Source organism: Herpailurus yagouaroundi, unplaced genomic scaffold (assembly GCF_014898765.1).
Source record: "Herpailurus yagouaroundi ecotype Mexico unplaced genomic scaffold, PumYag 189, whole genome shotgun sequence".
Taxonomy (NCBI): domain Eukaryota; kingdom Metazoa; phylum Chordata; class Mammalia; order Carnivora; family Felidae; genus Herpailurus; species Herpailurus yagouaroundi.
In genome coordinates this window covers 14,801,634-14,827,066 of record NW_024412420.1, presented here as the reverse complement: position 1 = coordinate 14,827,066, position 25,433 = coordinate 14,801,634, and the positions used below count along the sequence as shown (strand labels likewise).

Below are 25,433 nucleotides of genomic sequence, written 5' to 3'. Positions count from 1 at the left end.
AAAACTGAAAAGGTCCGTGTTGCTTTTGGTCAAGGGTTATTGCCCAGCCGTTAAAGCAGGAAGCCCTGCGAGGCGCCCGTGGGGACCGAAACTCCGCGAACCGAGTCGTCCTCGCCTCCACCCCTCGGCTCGCTGAAGTATATACTCTTGTTCCGAGAGAAAGAGCAAGGAAGAACCCGGAAAAAACAACCACTACTCCCCCCACCGCCGCGAGCGCGGTGGGGGCCTGGCCCGCGCGGCCGTAGTGGTTCTGGGCCTTTCTTCTCGGCGCGAGCCCCGCCGTCTTTCGGCCCCGCTCGTGGAAGCCGAGACCCACGCTTTCCGCCACGCCACCTGCCGCCGTTCGGGCTCCGCGCGGTCGCCGACCGGGCCTCGGCCGCCGCCGGGCCCCTCCGCCCACTTCGCCGTGACGAATCGGCGCCAGGCCTGGAGAGTGCCCACATTCGGGGGGTTTGAGGAACGTTTGTGGCCTGAAAAAAAATCCCTGACTGGACCAAACACCACCGCGTCCTCACCTGGAGGTTTCCTTTTGCAAAAGAGTCGGGTGAGGGCTGGAAAGCAATTAAGAAGAGTGTGGAAAGTGCGAGTGCGGACGCTCCGGACGCGAGGGGCGGGGCGTGCGCGGGACAAAGGAAAACGAGGCCGGAGCTACGGGCGCTTTTTCTGCCCGCGGGTGAGTGTTTCCGACTGGGCCCGATCGGGTCGGGAGGGTGGCGAGTCGCGGTGTCCCTGCCTGGCTGGACCTCGAGTTCCCGGGGGTTGCTGAGGTTCAGGCTGGGCCGCGGGGCCGGAGCTGGGGGCCGGTTGCGGCCTCCTTGAGGCCTAGCGGAGCCGGAGCCGGGAGGGAGTTCTATCTCGGGCCCCTCCTCGGCGGCAAGATTTGCCCCTGCCACTAGCCCCGCCAAACTGGTCAAGGCACCCATGCATTCCCTTCTTTAGTGGAGTTGCTGGTGAAGTGCCTTCTCCACAACAACCTAAGGGAAACGACCTCAGGGGAAGCCCTGGGGCGAGTCAAGCCCTTGGTCCCTCCCCCCCAGGAAGGTGGTTTCCCTGTGTTTAGGCAACGACCGAGGAACTTGTGGCTTAGAGTGGAGAGCGAGAGCTCTGAAACAGTTTGGCCTGGGTTTGAAACCCGGCTCTGGCACTTCCTGGCTGTGTGGCTTTAGACAAGTTACTTAAACTCGCCGAGACTCCCATTATTCCTGTGTAACGTGGGTTATCAATACATACCTCGTAGGGTAGTTGTGACCATGAACCGAAATAAGTGATAAGTCTGCCCCGTATAAAGTGTTCAACAAATAGCTAGTATTTTATGCCAGGCACGGGGGATGGATCCAGTGGCAGACAAATGTACAAGCTCACGCTTAGAATTTATAGTAGCAGACGAGAGCAATAATTTAAAAATATTAGCAATAAAGTGTGATGTACCAGGGAGCTTTGCCAATTATTGTCAGGGATCCCCGCAGCAAGGCCTTCTGGATGTTGACAGTCCCTCCACCCACACCCCACCCACTCCCTAATGTGAGCGGAAGGAAATCTATCTGTACCGGAGTCCATGGTTTCTGCCCCTTCCTTAAGAGGGAGAGACCCAGGTTGGGCCATTGAAAAATTTCTTTCCACACAGTCCTCTTATTCCTTATGCTCCAGGGAATTCCCTTAAAATGTGGAATAGAAGCAAAAGCATCATGCTTGTTTTCACGTCATGTTCCATGAAAGTATTCCAGTAGTCATGGAAGTTATTTGCTTCTTTTTTAAAAATGAATGCTTGTCTCTTTGTACACATCGTGTGTGATGTATTTTGATGTGAGGAACAAGCTCACGCGGGTATGGTCTTGTTCTGAGCTGGTAATATTAGGACAAAATGTATTAAGAATTGAGCTAGGTTCTGGGACTGCAATAATGAGTTAGATGGTCTCTATTCCACAATCTAGCCATGTTAACAGGTATGATACAATGTAATGAACAATATTATAGATCTGTAAATTGGATAGGAGTACAGATGAGGAAGCAATTCTTCCCGGGTAATTTATCATGAAATTTATCATGAAGATAATTTATCATTATCTTCCACTGTGGAGATAATATTTTGAAATGGGCTGTGAAGGGTTAATAAGAGTTTCTCAGGTAGACTCTCAAAGTTATTCCCAGGAGAGAGAAAGTTATTTGCCACCATTAGAGAACGTAAAGCTCATGATCATACCAGTTACCTTTTGCATTGCCTCCAGGAATAAAATGCTGCCTTGTTTTAATAGAAGTTGTTATTCTAAGAGGAAGGTAAAGCTGCTGTTCATCAGTGATCTGTCAGTATCTGGTAGGCCTTGTTGGGGTGGGCCCTGATAATACATCACATTTTATTGTCATTGTATTTTTATCAGTTTAATTAAATGTTCACATGTCATTAGCAATATGTTTTCCATGCAAGAGGTGGCCCAATATCATAAGAAACTTGGAAGTCTATGTCTAATATTAATGCTAATATCCCCAGTAATTTGTTTTAGTTGTTTAATTCTGATGAGCCAAATGACCTATAAGAACTAGTTTTATGCAGAAAATTGGATTATTAGAAGATAGTGTAATTTTACTAAGAAGTACCTATTTAAACTACCCTATTCTTTAGGGAAACATCTCTTATGCTTGCTGAGTTTTGATTCTCTTTTTTTTTTTCTTTTTTTTTTCTTTTTTTATTTTAGTGTCTCAGATTCATTCTTAAGGAACTGAGAACTTAACCTTCCAAAATGTCAAGTAAGTTTCATTTTTTATATTTATCAATCTATTAATAAGAGACTAATGCCCTAGCAAATGGGAATTCCAAAATACTCTCATTTTTTTTCTTCAAAACAGGACCATTGGTAGTTTTGTTGCATAGTATTATATCTCAGTTGTTTACAAGAAGTTATTTATTTTCTTTCAAACAGAAAGACCATCTTATGCCCCACCTCCCACCCCAGCTCCTGCAACAGTAAGTTTTAATTTTCTTGTTAATGTAATAGCCAAGTCTGGCCTTGATACAAAAACCCAGATGTCTTCCAGTGACAGTCACTCAGTCATCACAGCAACAGGATGAAAAATTCAGCCAAAAAACAGCACTTCCTACTAAATAAAATAACTCTTTGCATCTTACCTTGAACCAACCCCAACATTAAAAGAAACATACTGCTGAAATTCCAACCTCCTATGCTCAGTTCTTTTTTTTAATGGGAAATAAATGATAAGTTTAACACCTCTTTCTAGTTAATCTCTGTCAAGACTCTTAAAAGTTAATATTGAGTGAATACTCATTCTGCCATTTGATATTATTTTTAAACCTAACCTTCAAGTGGTTACATTTTTCTCTCCTTGTTTATATATAATTTTCATATTAAATCAAATAGTAAAGCTTCCAGTTCTATAATAACACTCATTGTAAATGTTTATTTTTCAAGCTGTTTAAGTAAGGATTTCATTATCCGTGGGTCAGATCCTGCCTATTGAATGTTTCAAAGTTTCTAAATACTTGTGAACTAGGTTTTTCACCCAACAAGTTCTGGCCCAGCTTGGACAGCATGTAAAATAATCATCCAATCCACAAAACAGATATAACAGGAACTGTTCAGGCCTTGCTGAAATGGATTCCTTGTTGGGTTTTTTTTTTTGTTTGTTTGTTTTTGTCTTAACAAAACAAAACAAAACACTGTTAACATTGACCATAGCCTACAAAAGCAATTCTTTAACAGCTATCAGCCCTCCTTCCTTACCCCTTAGCCCCAAAATTTCAGGCTAGTCTACTAATTAGGTCCTTGTGTAATTTTTTTCTCCACTCCATGACTCTTCTTACTAACCCTTAGATGTATGCTTTAGTTATGTTTATCAACAATTTGTTTTTCCTAAGATCCTTCTTAAAAGAGATACCGTATCTCATGTTCTCATTTCAATTTATGTAACATACAATTTCAGAAGTTACTTCCAGTACTCTTAAAGTCCTGTGTTTGGTTTGTTTTCTTTCTTAAATCAAAGAACATTTCTTATGACCATCTCCTTGGCACTCTGCTAGTGGTTATACAGGTGGAGTTGAACAGTTGAGATTCCTGACCTCAAAGAGCTAACCATGTACTTCAATTTTGGAAATGGTATAATTGTAATGTTTTAGTTTTGATTTTTTTTAATTCCCTTACTTAATTTTCTTACATTATTGCCTCATAATGTTGAAGTGATTCTCATTCTTTATGCAACCTTTGAAGATGTCATTTTGACGTAAATATTGCCTCTGACACTGTATAATCTCTTGAAGACAAAAACTTGATTTTTTGAGATAACAAAAATAGCTCGAAAACCAAGTGTCCCCTTATGACTTCTCAAATGTAGAAAGGGATTTTTTTTTTTTTTGGCCTTTCTTTAGTCCTATTTCTGTACCATTGTAATTTCACATTGACACATAAAATACAGAAGACTAGGGATTAGGACATCCAACAGAATGGATATTAAATGAATTATCCTCCTTCCTTTTCTTTTTTTTCCATTACCTATTTACCATCACCACCACCACCACCACCACCAATACCACCACCAATACCACCACCACCCAAATGTACCACTCCAAGTAACATACACTTCTTTTGTGCCTTTGATACTTCATCTGTGTTTTGCCTACTTAAATATGCTTAATTTGCGTCTTTTATACCTATACAGACTAGAATTGCTCAGTTGTTCTCCTAAAGAGTTGCAAATGTAATATCTGCTTGAATATCTTTCTTTTGGACACTTAGGATATGTGTAGCGGCATGTTTTAGAAAATTGTGTTTATAACAGCTTCAGCTTAGTTGGGGTGTGTTAAGTGTATTTTACATTCTACACGTGAAGACTAATATTGTTAATTGCATGTTAAAATTAAATTAGTTGTTTTGATTGAGTTTCATTAGGTTAAATACCCTACTTTTGGTTTCTCTTTGCTACATCCTTTTTATGCATTCTACCTTGATTCTCATGAACATCGGATGTCATTGTTTTAACCATGAGGGCACTACTGTCTAAGAGCCCGTTTGTGATTACATCAACATACAATTCAAAAAGAAAAATTCCATTGCTGCAGTGAGCAGTTGTGTTTTGAAAGGGTCAGAGCTATCAAGAAACTAGATGAAAAAGGAGAGTTCAAGTCTGTCGACTAGAAAAGTAGTTTGCATTAAAACTAAATGCAGAAAGTGTTCATGATTGACCTCTGGGTGATGGATCAAAGAAGAGATGGAAGAGAAAGTCTAAAAAAGAAAGACTGGGTTGAAAAGATCAGATAGCACCCCAGAATTAAGTCCATGCATTTCTTACAAGTCTTTGTTTTGAAATCATGTATGTGACATCCATTGAATCCCACATATGTTCTTTTCTATTGACAACTCTGGCTTCCTGATTTGAGTATCTTTTCATTTCTCACATTATATAGAATGATTTAAAACTGTCTTTGAAAACAGTCCATTTCTTGTTTTTATTTGTTTTTAATAGATAAATACATTGGCAGCATCTACATAACTGTCAAATAAATCACATTTTGTTTTGCATGTAAAGTGTTTTCAGACTTCTAGTTTATCACACTTCAAGCCTTCCTATCTCAGACATGTATTGCTAAGTTGTTATATCATATTATTGAACATAAAGTAATCCTGAGTGTTTGACACACCTCAGTGTGTTGCTTATTTCAGAAAAAGCACACACATTCTCACTCACAACAAACACCACTGGCCCCCCCCGCAAAGAGGAAAAAAGGGAAGGAAGAAAGAAAGAAAGAAAAAAAAAAACACTTGCAGACTGGTTTCTCAATGAAAGAAAAAGAACAATTACAACACATCATTGCTTGTTTAAATTCAGGTTGCTTTTGCATGCCATATGCAGATCATTTTTCATTTCTGTGTTTTCCTCGTTTGAGCTCATTTCTCATTCGTGTTTTTGTCTCATTTGTTTCCATCAGCAAATGCCCAGCACACCAGGGTTTGTGGGATACAATCCATACAGTCATCTCGCCTACAACAACTACAGGCTGGGAGGGAACCCGGGCACCAACAGCCGGGTCACGGTAGGAGAATCAACTATTACAGCATCCGGCAAACAACTGGATTTGACCAGAAATGCCTCCAGAGTTAGGTCCTTTTGAGTCATCAGCACAGCCATCTAAAAACAATTTTTTTAACCTGGCTTTTTCAGTATTTTAAACATTCGTTGTACGATTGTACACTGGAAAAAAAAAGTAGTGAGATCTGGATATGTATATAGAAGAAAAGAAGAATCCATTTTGTTTGGTGGTTGGTAGAGATAAAGCCCTGGGCACTGCTTATACTATATGTAGACAAACCTAGAATTTATTACAGCTAAAATACCCTTTTTGAGATAAAGAGTATCTTTCATTTAAGGTCATTGACGTCAAGCTCAAGGACTCAGTTTCTTAATAAAAGCCGGGCTTACGGACCTGAGCTTTTTTCGGTGGCCCACCAGTTTGAACTGCTACACATAATTGTTTGTCTTTTGGATTTAAGAGCTGACTTTCTGAGATTCATTTCTCTCCAGTTAAAAAGAGAAAAACATTTTCATATCATTTCAAAGAATTGCAGAATGCAAGTTGAATGTGCCAGACCATTTTGAAGTTCATTTATAATCCATAGGACAAGGGTATGATTTCTGAAACTGACGATGTTTCATTTAAATGATCAACTTAAGACACCCAAATTGGGTAATGTACTTCACATTTTCATTTTAGAATCATCTTAAACTACAGTCAAAGAAGCTTAAGTACCAAAGAAAGATAAATGTGAAAATGATTTACCAAAAGCAAATAAAAATAAATCCAAAAGCCAAATACCTACATACATTGGAATGTGGCATTGGTGAGAATTTTTACAACCCATAATGGCTGTAAAATTATTAATACTTGGTTTTTGTTTGCTGTATTCATAAATAATTGAATTAATGTGACTTCAAAAGAGCCCTCTCACCCTGTAGTCAAGCTAGAGCAGAAAGCTTGTAACTATCAAACTGTATGTCTATCTTGGTAAGCATATTGCTTAACTGGATAGTTTTGTTTGTCTAAATTTTTCATTGTTTCTGCATAATTTGTACTTCATAAGCATATCAAGTTTTATGTGCCATGCATATTTCATGGTATCTGGAAAGAATTTTGACAAGTGTGTGTATGTATGCATTTCACAATGCATACAGTTTTTATGTGCATCGGTACGTGTTTTTCCCTGGCCTAAATGTGTTTCACAGGTATAATGGGTGGCAAGGTTATCCAATGATAAAGAACATTTAATTTAAACAAGGAGCAGAATCAATTTTGGATCATTCATGTTAATGCAGAAAATTATTCATGGGGAGTGAACAAGAGAATGATTACATTTTAATAGCTCTATACAGTCAGCTCTTGATTATCTATGTTAATGGCATAGAAATGGTGATAAGTGTAATACTAGAATCATTTGTATTTCAGTTTGTATAAGCATTTTGTTCCTAATTTGGATATATCTGCGGGAATTCTCTGTTAATAAAGAGAGATCATTCAGTAGGAAAAGGAAAGGTCACTCGCTGTCTCAGGGCCTGTGAGTCAATGATCTGTTTCTCATTCCCTCTTGGAGATGTTAGAACCCAGCATTTGCATCGGGCACGAGTTTCCGGGTCGATTAGTGCAGGAGGGTTGTTGGGCATAGAAAATTTAGTCTCTTGCTTCTTTGTGGTGGTTTTCTTGGTATCATTGTCCTCTCAACACCAGATTGAAGGGTAATCAAACTGCTGGCTAGACTTAACCTGAAGGGCCTAGAAACTGAAGGATTTCAGCCTGTGTTAACCCCAACCCCTTCAACTTTTAGTCATCTCTCCTTTAGGTCACTGAATCGCTGTCTAAGAAAATTAGTTATGCCTGAAGTTTCATACACCTTTTTTGTATATCTAACTTAAGCTTTGTTATGACTTAATAGATCTGATTTTGACCATGATAAAAGTGTTTTATTTTCAAATGACCCCAATTATGTGTTACCTTCCCCCCCCCCCCTTTTTGGCTCTTAGTTGGTATTATTGTATGCAAATAGTCTTAAGTCAGTGATTTGAAGGAATGATTCTGTGAAACCCCATCAAGTAGCTTCCTTTAGGCTCTACAGAACATCTGGTTTCCCTGGTGACTCTCATGCACTTGAATGGTTTTGAGACTATATGCAGTGTGTTGAAACCTCTTGGAGCACCAGTGACAGCTGTGAGATGGAATCCATTCCTAGTCAGTCCTTCCCGAAGGTATTTAGCATGCTCTTAAGTACAGGTGTGAAACCTGGTGGAGACAAGATGTTAAACACCACTTATTTCTGTGCTGCAATGGAAATGCCATCCTAGAAGGAAACCCTTAAATGAGACCCTGCCAGAGAAAGCAGGGAATTGGAAGAAACAACAATAAAATCTCTTGAGTGGCCAAAATAAATTTCATAAAATTATGGTGATTCCCAGGAATTACTCTCATGTGAGCACAGTTGTGACAAGCATAGTGACACAGTTACTTTCCCCAACTCATTGCCAGTTAGAAAATGTAAAGGTGGACAGTTGCGGTTAGAGGTAGCTTTCTTGATAGAAACACGTGAAAAAACCCTCCAAAAGCATAACCACTGGGCCATTTGGTAAAGGGGCCAGCAGCTTTTCACTCCTCAAGCTAGAGGACTACAGGAAAGCAGGGGGTGTTTCTAATGGACTCTTCTCAAAACAAGGTTAAAGTGTCTTAAGTGCAAACTGGTTTTTTGTGTGTGTGTGTTTTTTCTTTAAGAGTAATGTTTAAGGCATTGTAGAAGTCTGCTGAGATGGCAAATAAATTAGGGATGTTTAGTGATATAAATCTTCAGTGTCCTGAAAACCTGCTAGAATTGAACTTTGTGATTCTTGTTTTGGGTTTTCTTTTGTTTGTATTTATAAATTGACTATCGTTGTAATGAAAATACAGCCTCAGTATGTAGACGATTTAGGTACCTTCCTTTGGAAGAAAGGAGGAGAAATAAGCAAATCCATTAATATTATCAAATGTGGTTCTCTGAAAAGCAATCAGAGCAAATATTACTAGAATTTGTTTTTAAAGTGTTTTAATTCGATATATTTAAACAGACCTTTTAGAATTCTTTATCTCTTTAAAAAAATCTGTGAGTGGCGGTCTACCAACTTCAGTTATTGGCATAATTCCACCTTTATTTGTAACCCACTTCATGGAATTCTGAAGATTTATGTTGGAGATGCTGTCTAATAACTTTATGAATGAAAAATCAGACCTTTGTGTGTCTTGCTCTGAACCCATGATTTAAGTTTAGCCTTGTAGGAGTTCCCTCACCCCTCGTTGAAACTGCTGCAGACCTGGAGACAGATCTTCTCTTACTGGCTGTTCAGATCACTGCTGTTTACAATTTCTATCCCTTGTGGCTCACCTCCATTGCCCGCTGCTGGCTAAAACAAAACAAAACAGGGTCTGTCTGCATGGGCACCAGCATGAATTATTGTATAAATGTATAGGAGGAGTGGAAAGAAGAGTGGAAATCCTGCCTCAAAGGTGATATGCTTTCTAACAATTTCATGTGTGAAGAAGCAGAGTTCCTGAAAAATATATAAGGATGGAGAAAGACCCTCCTTGGAGGAGGAAGCGTTGTTTGAAAGCAGTGGAATTGGGGCACAGATACACTAATCTCTGAGCCTTGGACAAAAAATAAGGTTGTAATTGATGTCCCAACTCAAAAGAGGCGTTTGTCCAGGGTATTATCATAACAACTGAAGGGCAGGGGAACAAAATGTCACTAAGTCTCTTTATAAGGAGTTGCCAGTCTCTGTCTTTTGATAATTAGAGTGAAGCCAGCTCCTCTTCCCCCTCCCCCCAGCCTGGCAAGGAGAATCAATATCAGTTGTCTCCTAGAAACTGGGGGGAAATATATGATCTGGCCATGATTAATTTATTCTGGGTCCTACATCAAATGTAGTCATATATGTTAAAATGAAACTAAGTTCAGAAAGAAACACTCTTGGATTGGAGTTATCTGGGGTGCTCACTGGAAGCTCTTTGGTATCTCTTGCCTAGATATTAGCCCATAGAATGAACCAATCTCTCATTTTCTTTGCTTTGTTTTTTTCTCTAACTCACCTTTTTTCTTCTCTAGCTCACCTTTTTCTTTACCTTGTTAAAAAAGATTTTGTCTTCCCTCTTGTTTTCATTTTTCTTTGTTCCCACCAACACAAAAATTTTTAAATCAATATAAGGTAAGGCCTCAGAAATAACTTAATTGGGCCCTGTGTCTGCCATTTCTCTGTTCCTGATAATTTATTTACTCCGGCACTGTTACTACGACTCAGGACAAGAAAAGGCATGACTTTAGTTTACGCTTTTGGATCCCCTCTATAAAAACCACTAGATACAGACAGAACCTTAAGAAAAATAAAATGTGTAGTCCTGATAAAGGAAATAAGGGTTGTTTTTTTTTTTCTGTTTTTGAACCTAGGAGGTAGTTTTTGTAGGGGTGTCATTCATGTGGGGGTGCAGTGTATTCCTGAAACTGTCCGAGTAGATACAAAGCGCCCCCTCAGACTGTGAGTGTGGTAAGTGCTGAAGGAGCCCAGACTCGGGCAGATAATCAAGTGTTGACTGTATGTGTAATGGTAAATTAAGCACAACAAAAGGGTGCTAGGTAATGTCCTAACATGAGACATGTGATATGTAACTCTATTTTCGATGTATGGATTATTATGTAATACTTTGTTCTTACAGCCAGGTTGTCAAAGCAGTAGCAATAAACTGCTAAGTAAAATATTTTAAAATTTTGTGCCTAAAGTCATTTTCTTTATTTTCTTTTGATGTGAACATTTCTGAATTTGCAGTGATAGCTATTTTCAGTGGAGCAAATATAAGAATCTTGTATCCATGGACGAGTAGAAGAAAGGCGCATTAGAATTTGTTAAGGGACTCTCTTTTCATTTTGCTGGTGAACTACTTGCGATTGAATAATGAATATATTTAACTCTTTTGTAGGCCTCCTCTGGTATTACGATTCCAAAACCCCCAAAGCCACCAGATAAGCCGCTGATGCCCTACATGAGGTACAGCAGAAAGGTAGGTGCCCAGGAGCCAGAGGGGAGTGAGGACTGCTCTTTGCTTGTTTGCTTTCCATCACATTTCATAATGGCTTAGCCAGTTTTTCTGTGCCCAGAGGGAAGGATAAGGAATTGCAGTTTTTAAAGAACTTAGTTCTGATTTCAGAATTCCAGAACTAAAATCCAACAAGAATAACATGATTAAATAAAAATGGTTTAAATCCAGAAGGTAATGTTATGTAGCCAATGTATAGTCTTTTGGAGAAATTCAGTGACATGAGAAAAGTGTGAAGTGAAAAAAGGAATACAGGACTACATCTATTTATTTGTGTCATATTTTTTATTAAAACAGTGGCAGCTATATGTTAGTTTGAAGGAAAAAAAGCCCAGAAGGCAGTAGTTGTCTCCAAACAGTGTAAGCTTATGGTAATTTTTATTTTCTTTACATTTCTTAAATTTTCCCTCATGTTTTTATTTTGTTCTGTTTAGTTCCATTTGGTGACAAACCTATATTCTCTTAAAATAACAAACACAGCCGGTGTCTTTATTAATGACGAGCATTTAGCATATTCGCCACTATTTAGAAATTTTGGGTCATAATTACTGTACATGTATTTGAAGATAAGGTCTGTTGTGTTAGCAGATTAACCACTTTCCTTCTAAATTCTGTGAACCTTTAAAGAGACAGAGACTGTTACTAGGTTAGTTCATCTGAACTGTTAACAGTGATTGGAGATGTCTGAGATCTGCTATGTATTAATCCAGCAGAGTATAGATGAAATGAGATTGGCCAGCTATTGATAATTGTTGCAGCGGGCTGATCAGAACACAGGAGTTTAATACAATTCCCTCTGCTTTTGTTCATGTTTAAAAGTTTCTGTATCAAAAAGTATTGTTAAAGGTCTATATTTTTAGGCATCAATACTGAAATTTCATGTTTCCTTTTTAAGGTCTGGGACCAAGTAAAAGCTTCCAACCCCGACCTAAAGTTGTGGGAGATTGGCAAGATTATTGGTGGCATGTGGCGAGATCTCACTGATGAAGAAAAACAAGAATATTTAAACGAATACGAAGCAGAAAAGGTAGAATGGGGACCACATCGGGATGGAGACAATATAAAATGCATAAACATTTGCTTGTTGTATAGAAAAGAAACAAAAGATCTAATCAGCTAAGGCTGCACTGTCTGTCTGCCTGGGTCAAGTCCCTTAATTTTTCTACACTTCAGACTCCTTGTCTGTAAAAAGGAAATCATTTTATCTTTTGATATTCGAATGAGATTCATATAACCTGTAATATGTGAATTATAAAACTGAAAAACATTTGAATTTCAGATAGAGTACAATGAATCTATGAAGGCCTATCATAATTCCCCCGCATACCTTGCTTATATAAATGCAAAAAGTCGTGCAGAAGCTGCTTTAGAGGAAGAAAGTCGACAGAGACAGTCTCGCATGGAGAAAGGAGAACCTTACATGAGCATTCAGCCTGCTGAAGATCCAGATGGTAAAAAAAAAAAAGTGGGGTTTTGTTTATGCATTCTCTGAGAAGTAAAATTACAAGGAATCTTTTAAGTTTGTTTTTATTTCCTACCCTAAATGGAAAACAAAGCATATTTAAGTGCCATTTCAGTATTTTCATTAATTATTTTAAGATCTGTGTATGAATTTCCCACAAGAAAAAGATATCTTAGTGCAGAAAATAGCAAAAACTATTTATTGTTTATCAGAATCTTTATACTCAGAATGCAGGAAAGGTTTTTGAGTCAGAATTTTGCCTTACCTGCTTTTAAAGATCTGAATGCCTTCTTGTTATGTCCTGTTTTCTTATTGGTTCCTTAAGCTTGCTGAATTAAAGGCTCTTAAGGGAGAAGGTTACTGAGTGGGTAGAAGTATTACAAATTTGTTTGCCATTTAATTCAGAAATCTAACATAACTCATGGTGACACGTGAGGGAACACATACAAATTTTATGCACATGTACAAATGTATATACATACAAATAGCAGAGCTTCCTGATGGGCAATCTGTGACTAGGATGCAGGCGTACAGATTAATCCCGGGTTCTCCACAGCCAGGCAGGGTCTGACACTGCAAGGAGCCTCAGAGTTGGCCTCCTGCAGCTATGAGCATTCTCCTCCACGAATCAAGCCTGCTGTACAAATAACATTTTCTCCCTGTGTGGCTGTGATGTGGAAAAGGCCAGAAGCTCTAGCTACAAGTAACAAAAACATCAAGAAAATAATTTAAGATTCCATAGTGGTAACAAAGAGGAAGCTTGTAAGAACTTTAAAAATAACATTGAGGGAGGAAGCAATAATGTCACCTAAACACAATGAATAAACATATACCCAGAAGGAGAGGAAAAACAATGGTTTTTTGAAAGAATGGACTGGGATATTGATATTCACATAAATACAGAGTAGAATAGAATACTGTAATTAATAATAATAGAGTAGAATACAGACTAGGAACAATGCCTAGTGTTAAACCCTGTTTAACAGAGTCAGCAGTGCTTAGGACACACTAGCAAACACAGACCAAAAATTACTCAGATTGGATGATTAATGCAAGAAAAACATACTGAACTAAAAAATAGAAGAAGATCCATTCCACAAATAATTGAAAGGATGGTGAGGGTTCAGTATAAGAGTACACGGAAGCCACAAGTAGAAACAGTTAACAGTTTTTGTTAGGTGAAAGGTGGCTGCATGAACATCGAGCAGGATTGCAGAGATTCATTCAGAAACAGTCTTCAAAAGATCTCTGTTCCTCAGACTTTGGCCCATTATGTTTTGTAAGTTTAAGATAGGAACTTAAAGCTGCTGGTAAGAAAGTAAGGTGAAAATAAAGATGCCAGGATAAGAATAACTTTGGACCTTGGACTTAGGCCCCCGAACCGAGTAGAAAGAGGAAGGTTTGGGAGGTGAGGATGAGCATCAGGCCAAGAGAAGGGTGGTCCCTGTGAGCACAGCAGCTGCCAGCTTCTGTTACAGAGAAGAAGGCATACACAGTTTCCACACAAAGCAGTGAAAGGTTTTTTAAATGGCATTTAGAGAATATTCATGAGATCAAGTAAATAGCTGGAAATTAGAAAATAACCAGAAAATATAAGCCTACTCCTTCCCCCCCAAAAACCCAAATTAGACAACTAGAAGTGGCAGGAAAGACAAGTCTAGATTGCTAAGACTTGATTTCCCCTCCAAGTGGTCAACACTGGCTCCAAGTAATGAAAGAAAACATCAAAAAGCAAATACATATATATATAATTTAGAGGTAGCATGAATATACCATGTATAATCTCAAGTGTGAATATGGAAAACTTCCTTAACAAATAGAAAAGGTCACAATCTTTTTAAATAGTATTCTTTCTTTCAGTAGTTTTAATTTTAGAAGTATATGTCCTAAAGAAATTACCCGAAAGGAGACAAAAAGTAATTTGCACAGCAGTTTGTAGCAGTGGTATTATGATGATGGGCATTTTAGGAACTACTTGATTACCAAATGATAACGGAGGTGCGAAACTATGATAGAGCCACACAATTCGGGCCTCTAGCAAAGTATCCTAAACCATGGTCCCTCCACCTTTGGTGGGCCACTAAAATAGTTTAGGTGGGTCAGAGAGGAACTTCTATTTTAATGCGTATTGCTTTAGAGGGAGCTTTTTTTTTTTAAGTGAGTTAATTTAAATAAATATGTTAAATAAAAATAGTACAGATTATTATCAGGTATGTCCAAAATCATGGAGGTGATAGAGCAAGGGTTGAGAAGAAGGAAATACTGTTTCATAGCTATTAAAAATAAGCATATAAGCCTGATCCATACTATATATGAACTTGAGTGAATGAAAACAAAGTAATAGCTTTACAGACTGGCAACAACTATATTTGTATGTGGATTAATAAAAGTAAAATTTGGTATTAAACATTCTTTTCCTGTAAAATTACTTTAGGGCTTTAATGGTTTTTTAATCGAATGAAATGTATATGCTGGTCTGGGAAACAGTATTGCTAGAGATCATGTTTTCTCCGCGGTGGGCATTTTCATTACTTTACTATTAAAATTAAACAGGGACAAAGAAACTGCCCGGTTCAGATGTTGTCATTAGGTGTAAATGCCTTAAATTACTACCAAGAAAGTGAACCATTCAGCAGCATTTCACTTTTGCTGTAACATGCAGCCTTCCCGTTGATGGATTTCCAGGCCAGAAGACACATGGCTTTATCTCATTTGTGTTTCAACCAAATCCTTCTAGACACATACCATCACTTAAAGATTTTGTGAGAAAAACCAATACGTTGGCCAGTGAACATGTTATATCCTCTGTATGACTTTTATCATGTGACTGCCCCGGTGCTCCCACGATGCCCTTGTTAGGCCCCGTTGTTAGACCAGTGAGGGCCATGGCTCCTTGGTAATAAAGCATTAACATTGTTACTCTCTCCTGTTTATGGTTACTGGTGACCTCATTTCCAGAACATCTTGCTTATTCCAGATTATGATGATGGCTTTTCAATGAAGCATACAGCCACCGCCCGTTTCCAGAGAAACCACCGCCTCATCAGTGAAATCCTTAGTGAGAGTGTGGTGCCAGACGTTCGGTCAGTTGTCACAACAGCTAGAATGCAGGTCCTCAAACGACAGGTCCAGTCCTTAATGGTTCATCAGGTAAAGTCACAAACCGTTTGTTATATAATAAGTTGGGCCTGTGTCACAGACCCCCAGTGGCGTGATTCTATACCATGCAGCGGTGTGCCTGTTAAGTATTTCTGTGTTCGTTGTAATCTGTTCCTGATTCGGAGAAGAGCTAGAGGAAATGGAGGTTTCCCAGGGATTTAATAAGTTGTTAAAACTGTACCAAAGACCCTTGTGATGGAAAGTATGTCCATTCACAATTTTAAGACATCCTATCAACCTTTACTGCTTAACTAAATATTTTTTTCTGAAGAAATTAAGCCTGAAACAATATTCTTTAACAGCTACTTGTTAATTGTAATCATTCCTCTATACTGCATTTTTTGCTTTTAAGATCTTAGCTAGACACATTGTGTAATAAATGATTTAAATAAAAAATTCAAAACTTTTGTCACACTGTTAAAAAGTGTAGACTACTACAGGGGTGCCTGGGTGGCTCAGTCAGTTAAATGTCCGACTTTAGCTCAGGTCATGTGATCTCATGGTTCGTGAGTTCGAGCCCCACGTTGGGCTCTGTGCTGACGGCTCAGAGCCTGTAGCCTGCTTCAGCTTCTGTGTCTCCACCTCTCTCTGCCCCTCCCCTGCTGGTTCCGTTTTTCTCTCTCACTCAAAAATAAATAAACATTTTTTTTAAAAAGTATAGACCGCTACAAAATGAGATGTATTTCCTGTGTTTGACATTTGCTTTTGAGAAAGTAATTCAGTAATAAGAAAGCTGGATCCTGTGTCTTTCAGCGAAAACTAGAAGCTGAACTTCTTCAAATAGAGGAGAGACACCAGGAAAAGAAGAGGAAATTCCTGGAAAGCACAGATTCATTTAACAATGAACTTAAAAGGGTATCAATTTAATGTGTTCACTGTACTTTTTATCACTGTTATTTTTTTTCTCATTCTTTTTTCTAAAATAGTGTTTTTATTGAATGTTACTCACTTTCAAATAGAATTAACTCTGCTATAACCAGTAAGATCTTTGTTTTATGAAATTATTCCCATTTTCTGGCAAAATTGCAGTAGGTTTAAAATATAAAAACACACACGTGCTAAGTCCGTAGACTCTGGACCCTCTGGTGTTTTAATTTAAACTCCTGCAATCATGAGTTTGTTTTCATTTTATTGAGATTTATTCATTAAATGTTTTCATTAAATTTAGTTTACAGTGTGTACTTTGTATTAAAACAAGTACATCTAATGTTAGGTAGCTTGAGATAAAAAATGGAAGCCTTGTATATAACCCAGTACTTTCAGCATCGCCTCCCCAACCATTCTGCAGTCCTTGGGGTTACATGGCTGCTTTCTTTTCCTGTAGACACAGAGTTTCAGAGCAGACCTAGAACCATGTTTTTTCCCTTCCTGTATACATGTACATAGTTCCTAGCCAAGAAAGCCCCCTTTCGAAATAAAATTTCTCTGGTTCAGTGATTGTAAGAAAAGAACATTACTAAGAGAGTTTTCTCTCTCTCTGTTAGTTGTGCGGTTTGAAAGTGGAAGTGGATATGGAAAAAATTGCCGCTGAAATTGCACAGGCAGAGGAACAAGCTCGCAAAAGGCAGGAGGAAAGAGAAAAAGAGGCAGCGGAGCAAGCTGAACGCAGTCAGAGCAGCATGGTTCCTGAGGAGGAGCAAGCTGCCAGTAAGACCGAGGACAAGAAGGATGACGAGAGTGTCCCAATGGAGACAGGTGAGCTGCCAGTTGACAGCAAAGTGAATGTCAGGGTTATTCTCTGTGTGATCTACACATTTCTCTGCAAATCTTAATCTCTGTCCTAGATTCAGCTAAAATGTTGGTGTCAACACAAAACAGCAGTGGGCATTGGTGTTTAGTCTGGCTATTTGAGGTCTCAGGTATTTGCCCAGATCGAGGCATCATTTTCTAGCTTGGGAATATAAAGTATAATGATACAAAGGTTAGGATCCTGGCCCTGGAGTCAGACAGATCTGGGTCTGAACTCTTTCACCACCTGCTAGCATATGACTGGACAAATTATTTAATCACAGGTTCTTCGTGTAAGTACTCTGGTGCCAGCCTCTGAGAAGGAGTGCCCAAGGATAAATAAGGAAATGTATATAAAATCATTTAGTATTGGATTTGATGTAGTGTTGGCAGTCAGTATCTTAGCCTTTATTGCTAAAATGTGATTTGTGGTTGTTGCTTTTAAGGATCAGGGACACCTGCAAGCGACACCTGCAGGCCAAATCCTTTCCCACCGCCTATTGTCATAAATAAACTTTTTTGGAATATAGCCTTACATGTTGTCTGGATGCTTTGGGGCCACCACAGTGTAGTTGAGTGGTTGCAGAGACTGCCTGGCCCACAAAACCTGAAATACTTGACTGTCTAGCCTTTACGGAAAAGGCTTGTTGACCCCATCTGAGAAAAGTTCTTACTACCAAGCCTACTGGTTTTCCTGTTTAAAAGCATTTCTCAAAGCACAAAATAACATGTCAAACTCACATAAAATATTGATTAAACCAATTACTTGAAATTTTGAGATCGCCTCACCTTAGGTACTACTTTGACCCTGTCCTGTGCCCTGTGCAAACAGGACTGAGCTCAAAGTATCATGGGAGATACAGCTAAAGGCTCCCTGGACCATCACTGCAAAAGGGGGAGGGACAGTCTTCATACTTGGTATTCAGCTGACAGTTTCTGATTTGACATCAGGAAAACATTTCATGGAATATAGATCTCTTTACCAGATGTTTCTACAAGATCTAATTCAGCAGATTAGCATTTCAGATAGTCAGATTTTTAAGTTTCATTATCTGACTCTTTTTCTGCTTTGAACATATTTTTTATCTTAACAAATTTGGAGCATGAGCACATTTTTGTGGTTAAAGCAGGAGCTTGAGAATTAGGGTATGGAGTATGATTCTTTGCTTATTTTGCAAGTAGACAGAACACTCTGTCCTTTGCCTCTGTTCTATGAGTAGAGCATGCCTGTATAGTATTTACTTAGATTTTATCCTTCTAGCTAAAGAAAAAGACGAAATTGAGAATATTAGAGCGAAAACTTCGTGCTCTTAATTTCGTACAGAAAACAACCCAGCATGACATTTAACAAAGTACCTAAAATATCGCCCTTTTATCATTTCCACACCTGCTTTCTTACTAATTAAATCCAAAGCACTCCAGAACAGCATTGTCCAATGGAAATAAAATGTAAGTCGTTGTGTAATTATAAATTTTCTAATGGCATGTTTTACAAGTAAAGCAGAGCAAATGAATTAATATTAATAAGATATTTATTTGTTTAACCCAGTATGTCTTGAACAAGATTTTAACATGTAATCAATATTTTTTTACATTCCTTTTTCATAGTAAGTTTTCAAAATCTGATGTGTATTTTATACCTGTAGCACATCTAAATTTAGAAGCTAAATTTTCATCAGAAATACTTGATCTGTATTTAGCTTTTGTAAATTTACAGCTAAAAAGTAGATTTGCAAACCCGAATTGTTTCAGGGATGCTAACAGTTCCTCAGTCATGCTGGCTCTTAATATTACTCATGGTGAGTGGCTACCATGTTGGACGGTACAGCTCTAGACTGTCAGCATAATTAGAAGAATGAATCTGTGTCTTGGAACTAACAGTGACAGATGTGTGGTTACAGAGGAGACACACCTTGAAGAAGCGACGGAGAGCCAACAGAATGGTGAAGAAGGCACATCTACTCCTGAGGACAAGGAGAGCGGGCAAGAGGGGGTGGACAGTATGGCTGAGGAAGGGACCAGTGATAGTAACACTGGCTCAGAGAGCAACAGTGCAACCGTGGAGGAACCACCAGCAGACCCCACACCGGAAGATGAGAAGAAAGAATAAATGTTGCCTTGTTTTATGTGTTCTAAATACTTTTTTAAATGAAAAAAAGATGTTTTTTGAGTTTTAATGGTGTTATGTGGTTTGTGTATTAATATTTTTCTTGTCCATATCACACCACCAAATGCTTTTGGACCATTTAGCATCATGAGCCGAATGGCACAGTCACCTTTCTTAAGCCGTTGTGAAGATGGTTCTTTTCTTTGGGTCTTATTTCTAGCCCTCGACTACTGAAAGCCTCAGAATTTAAATGAATTGAGAAAACACCCACCTCTTTTAGAGAGTTCTCCTTTGATGCTGCACAATCCGACTCTTACGAATGCCTTCCTATAGCTCACTGGGGTGCTTACCAAAGCCATAGCTTTAAACCTCCCGGTCCCTGTCAACAGTCTCCTGAAAGTCCCCTTTCCTGTAGCCTTCCACAAAGAGTAGCTTCTTGAAAACGTTATCATGTATGAGTATGTATTTGTTCACTTACCCTTTTTTATTTTTAATCAATGTCACATACCAAGAGTTGTGTTAAGGAGTTGACTGCAACTGAGCTTGGGTCGTATTGATCCAGAAATAGTTTCCATAGGTAGAGTAGTTACCAGCTTCTGAAGTAGTCATTAAAGTCAACATGGCACATACACATTACGTATACTGCTTTTTGTTATGATTAATATTGGGTGTGTTCTGATAAATTCATCCTTATTGTACAGGAAAAAAAAATTACTTTTTTACCAAGTTTTCCAAAGACAGAATAGATCACAAAGCTTAAGGAATTGAATAGCCTTGCGGTGGACTAGACAACTTCAAAATGATTAGCCCATTTCCAGAAGGAAAACAGCTGGGAATTAAGTTCATCCACTTGGAATTGTTCTACAATAATCAAAACGTTCAAAACCTCAAGGCTCAGGATCCCATAGATCAGAGTCTACCTTTTTGATAAATTCTTAGTAAAGTCTTGGAGACTAGAAGAAAGATAGTTTGTGACACGTATGCGTCCCAAAAACTAGAGTAGATTTTTACTGAATAGTGGTATATCTGATGGTATATGTTTCTTAAAGGTCCAAATGTAATAAATAAGTGGAAAAAAATGTCTCTGTGTTTTTAATGCACTATTTTTATGCAAAGCAAATACTTTGTTACTGTGACATCAGGGAGTGGCCTCACACAGCCATTATAGATTTGTATCTTCAGGGCCCTTCTATCACCCAACGATGTCTGTAAACTGCTGCAGTAGTAAGTTCATTTGTACAAGACACTTAGAAAAATCCATCTCCTTATAGTCATGCCACATATAAAGGTTGGTCTTTGACTCTAAAAGGAAGTATGTTTCTACATTAAAGTTTTTTTAACATTTACTTATTTTTGAGAGAGAGAGTGTGCAAGCAGGGGAGGGGCAGAGAGAGACGGAGACACAGAATCCAGAGCAGGCTCCAGGCTCTGAGCTGTCAGCACAGAGCCCGACGCGGGGCTCGAGCTCACGGATATGAGGTCATGACCTGAGCTGAATTTGGACACTCAAGGGACTGAGCCACCCAGACGCCCCTCTACATTTAAATTACCTTTGAAAAAGTGGGTAAATAAATAAGCCCTCAACTTACATGGAGAAAACTCCATACGGACAGGACTTAATTCATAGTGGTGTTTTTTATAATTTCCTGCTGTTGAGCTCACAGCACACAGTAACCACGGCTGACTCCACTCACTCAGGCGCCAGAGAATGAGAGGGGAAAGGAAGCTTGATACTGGGTGGGAACAACCCTCGATCTCTTTTTCTAAATAGCACATGGGATCTTTCTTCTGTTCAATTGAAGAACCAACCGGTCAAATAGATCAGTTTCTGGGTGTCGGACATCGTAAGGCCAACACCTGTAGGCATCTCCTACCCAACAAACTGGATAACTGCCTTGGTGTATTCCCTCCATCAAAACTGGGCAGAGAAGTTAAATATATGCGTGGAGAAGCATGCCAGAGCAAGATTCGGGTCATTCACCATGGTATTGAAGTCTTAAGATGACAGAATCAGTGCCTTTTGCCAGGCTGGATTCAGCCCTGAAAAACAAGCCTATCTACATATTCCTGCCCACACCATGCTAGGCCAATTGGCTGGAGAATGAATTCAGTCAGATCCGATGTGACTGCTTTTAACCACAGGGCAGGGAAGATTGAATTAAAACTCCCACTTGTCAGAACGATGTGTGTAGAAGTCACCAATGCTGCAGATGTTCCAATGTTTCTTTGACAATGTGGGATAGAGCTGAGGTCTTTGATTTTCTTTTTGTTTTCCATATTCCCATAGGCACTGGTCAAGTCACATAAACTCTCAGCCTATTTCAACTGTAAAATAGATTGAACTACTTTGTCTCCGTATCTTCCTGCTCCAAAGAGCCATGACCTTTAGTGCATTTATTTTGAGGATGAATGCGTAGAATTTAAGGGCTTATATTTTCATTAATTTTTAACAAAAAAAAAAAAAATGGGAGGGGGAATCCCCCACAGTCCCCCAGTTTTCTTACAGGAGTTTCAAATTTCATTTTTTACCCTGTCTGTCAACAAGCATGTATTTTTAAATGGCTCTCCTACAGTACACGAACATTATTCTGTAAAAGAGAACTTTGGGAGAAAGTTACTAGGAGCTATCCCATTTTAACATAGTAGAATGTCCTATGGAAAAGATAAAATACTTTGTATATTTGAAAAGGGAAATCTGACATTTGACTAAGTTGCTCTAAATTTTTAGTTTTGGTCCTTCACATTTAGTTACCAGTTTGGGGTTTCAGACAGTTGGTGCTGACAGTGTGAAACTCCCACTGCCTGCAGTTAAATTGAAGCTTTGGTTTCTCACGTGAACAGGCAAGGAAGCTGGGATTATGCTTTGTTAAATATGTTTCATGAATAATCCCCCTCTTCCCCCAAGCACTACCACACATGGTCTCCCCACCTGGTTTCAGCATACGCAGGGGTTTTATCTTGTTTCTGACCACTGGGCACACCTTGCTGGAACAATAATTGGCTTCTTAATGATTTGCACAGTAAAGGGCTTAACGTCTTTGTGAACGAAAATCCACTGTGCAAAACAAGTTAAAAGGAACTTGTTAAAAGGAGGCTTTTTAGAAGAAATCATGCTGAATTACAATTTGGCTTGCTGTGATAATGCTTCTTTGATCAGTATGGGAAGGAAAATTCTGAATTTAGTAGAAAACAATGTCTAAATGTATTAGAAACTATAAAACTATATTTATGAATGTCTTTAGTATTAGGTTGAACCATATGAAATTGTCAATGTAGGTTTTTGTCTACAAAATGACAAGTTCAACTGGTTCAGCCTAGTAATTTTGCATTTTACAGTCCAAGTATAAGCTCGAAATAGCAGCTTTCTGAGTGTGAAATGATAGAACCTTCGATTTATCAGGCTGATCTATATACTTCTCTAATAATTACTGCATATTGTTAAATAAAACCCTGATTCAAATGCAAATCCCAAACTATCAAGTATTTAACCACTGATTTTGAAAATACATTGCAGGCGGGGCGCCTGGGTAGTTCAGCTCAGGTCATTATCTCACAGTTTGTGAGTTTGAGCCCTGCATCAGGCTCTGTGCTGACAGCTCAGAGCCTGGAGCCAGCTTTGGGTTTTTTGTTTTTTGTGGTTTTTTTTTTTTTTTTTTTTTTTTTCAGATCTGTTGTGTAGGTTTTTTTTTTTTTTTAATATACGAAATTTATTGTCAAATTGGTTTCCATACAACACCCAGTGCTCATCCCAAAAGATGCCCTCTTTGATACCCATCACCCACCCTCCCCTCCCTCCCACCCCCCATCAGCCCTCAGTTTGTTCTCATTTTTTAAGAGTCTCTTATACCTGGAGCCTGCTTTGGATTCTGTGTCTCCCTCTCTCTCTCTCTGCCCCTTGCCCGCTCATACTCTCTCTCTCTCTCTCTCTCAAAAATAAATTAATATTAAAGAAAATTATTTATTTATTTATTTTTTTAACGTTTATTTATTTTTGAGACAGGGAGAGACAGCATGAATGGGGAAGGGTCAGAGAGAGGAGGAGACACAGAATGTGAAGCAGGCTCCAGGCTCTGAGCTGTCAGCACAGAGCCTGATGCGGGGCTTGAACTCACGGACTGCGAGATCATGACCTGAGCCGAAGTCGGATGCTTAACCGACTGAGCCACCCAGGGGCCCCTAAAGAAAATGTTTTTAATTAAAAAAAAGAAAATACACTGCAGGAAAGAGTTAAACCAACAGGTTTACGTTCACATGTTTTCTCATTTAGCACCAAAAAGTTTCTTCTTCTTCTTATTTTTTTTTTTTTGCATGTATCAGGAGTAAAAAGTATTGTGTAGGGAGGGGAAATTCCCCAACGATTTAATTGCTTTTTACATAAAACTGAGACAATTGCAGATAATGGCTTCCTATGTTGAGCCATTTGAAAGGAAGGAAAGACTGCCCCAGACTCCTTGACATTCAAAAGTGGCAAAGACCTTAGGTCTCATCCAGCCTTAGGACAGAGAGCATCCCCTTCCCCGTATTCCCTAGAGTTGTCATGTGCTGCTAAAATAAATAATCTCTGGTCTTGGGGGACCCATCCACTCTGAAGACAGAGCTTTCCTTGTTTAGCTAACTCAAAAGTATTTCTCCTCATTGAGCTTTAAAATCTGCCTTCTTATAATGTCAACCCTCTTGTCCTGCTCCCACACCTGGAAATCGAAGAGAATAAATGTAATCTTCTCCTGAGTAAAACACCTTCAAATATGTCAAGACCAGTGCCCCTTGAGATCCTGCCATAGGACACAGTTTCTCCCGTCCAGTGTCTCTTGATGAACTGTGGGCAAAGGACTATGTCTTTTCTACTCTTCAGGTCTGAACTGCTAGAAAGCACTAATGTTCTCTCTAATAGGGTAAAGTCATAGTTCCTCCGCCGTGTACTGCACTTAATCAAGGCACATGTCGAGACCTCAGAAACCACCTGTCTGAAATAAGGAGGGCTGTTCGATGATGCCCTTAAGGTCCTGTCTGGCATAAAATTTTTATAACTATGGTATAGATGCAAACTCCGTACGAGTGTTGATTAATAGTTTCATATGGACCAAAACGGGGAGCAAGGGGGCTCGATTCACTAACGCGGTACTTCTCAAAGCTCAATCATTTGCATACATCACCACAACTACCATTTCTAGGTACCCCCTGTACCATTATTACTTAATAGCTTTCTCTGAATCAACTTACTCATTCCCCTTGAATCATTTAGTTTAGAAGGAAACTTTATATCAGCGTAAATGTGAAACCATTATCTTTTGTCATAAAACGAAAATAATCTTAAATACAGATATTTTGCTGGTTGTGTTTATACTTAAATCACATTATTTTAAAGAATATTATTTAAAAGATCTGCACAGGGCCACCCGGGGGGCTCAGTTGGTTGAGCATCTGACTTCAACTCAGGTCATGATCTCGCAATTCGCGAGTTCAAAAGATCTGCACATCATCCAAAATCATCTGAAGGCTCCCATGTAGTAGACTGGATAAAGATCTTTGGGGAAGGCTGCAATAAAAGGAAGGTATACTTCCTGTTACCTGGAATCCCAGGAAACTATCCCTGGGTCAACAGCAGTTTGTAATTCAAGGACAAAGTAGTGAAAGCTGACCCTGTGATCACCTAATATTAAAAACCAACATCTGTTGAGCACTTACCATATGCCTCTGTGCTTTTCATACTTTTGAGTCTTATTTTCTAATTTCCTAAAGTTAATATTAGAATAGATCACTTTACCAATGAAATCTGTATTTATAATCTTAAGCCAAAGTTAACCCCTACAAACCATTTTCCTTGGAGAAAAAAACAGCCTCAGGCTGTAGCACAAGGTACTAAAATGATATGG

The 25,433-nt window shown here is 38.9% G+C and overlaps 1 protein-coding gene across 2 annotated transcripts; it reads left to right on the top strand.

The window, feature by feature from the left end:
* The first annotated feature begins 355 nt into the window (after positions 1–355).
* SMARCE1 (SWI/SNF related BAF chromatin remodeling complex subunit E1) lies at positions 356–20,639 on the top strand. 2 transcript variants are annotated; one of them, XM_040497460.1, is made up of 11 exons: positions 356–673; positions 2,691–2,742; positions 2,916–2,959; positions 5,933–6,037; positions 10,988–11,068; positions 12,000–12,131; positions 12,384–12,555; positions 15,544–15,716; positions 16,479–16,580; positions 17,210–17,420; positions 19,355–20,639. In XM_040497460.1, exons 2-11 carry the CDS (start codon positions 2,736–2,738, stop codon positions 19,561–19,563), a joined length of 1,236 nt encoding a protein of 411 aa, XP_040353394.1. In that variant the 5' UTR covers positions 356–673; positions 2,691–2,735; the 3' UTR covers positions 19,564–20,639. The 2 variants fall into 2 exon arrangements, with proteins under 2 accessions (XP_040353394.1, XP_040353395.1); XM_040497461.1 differs by lacking the exons at positions 2,916–2,959; positions 5,933–6,037 and having other exon boundaries at positions 364–673.
* The last annotated feature ends 4,794 nt before the right edge of the window (positions 20,640–25,433 follow it).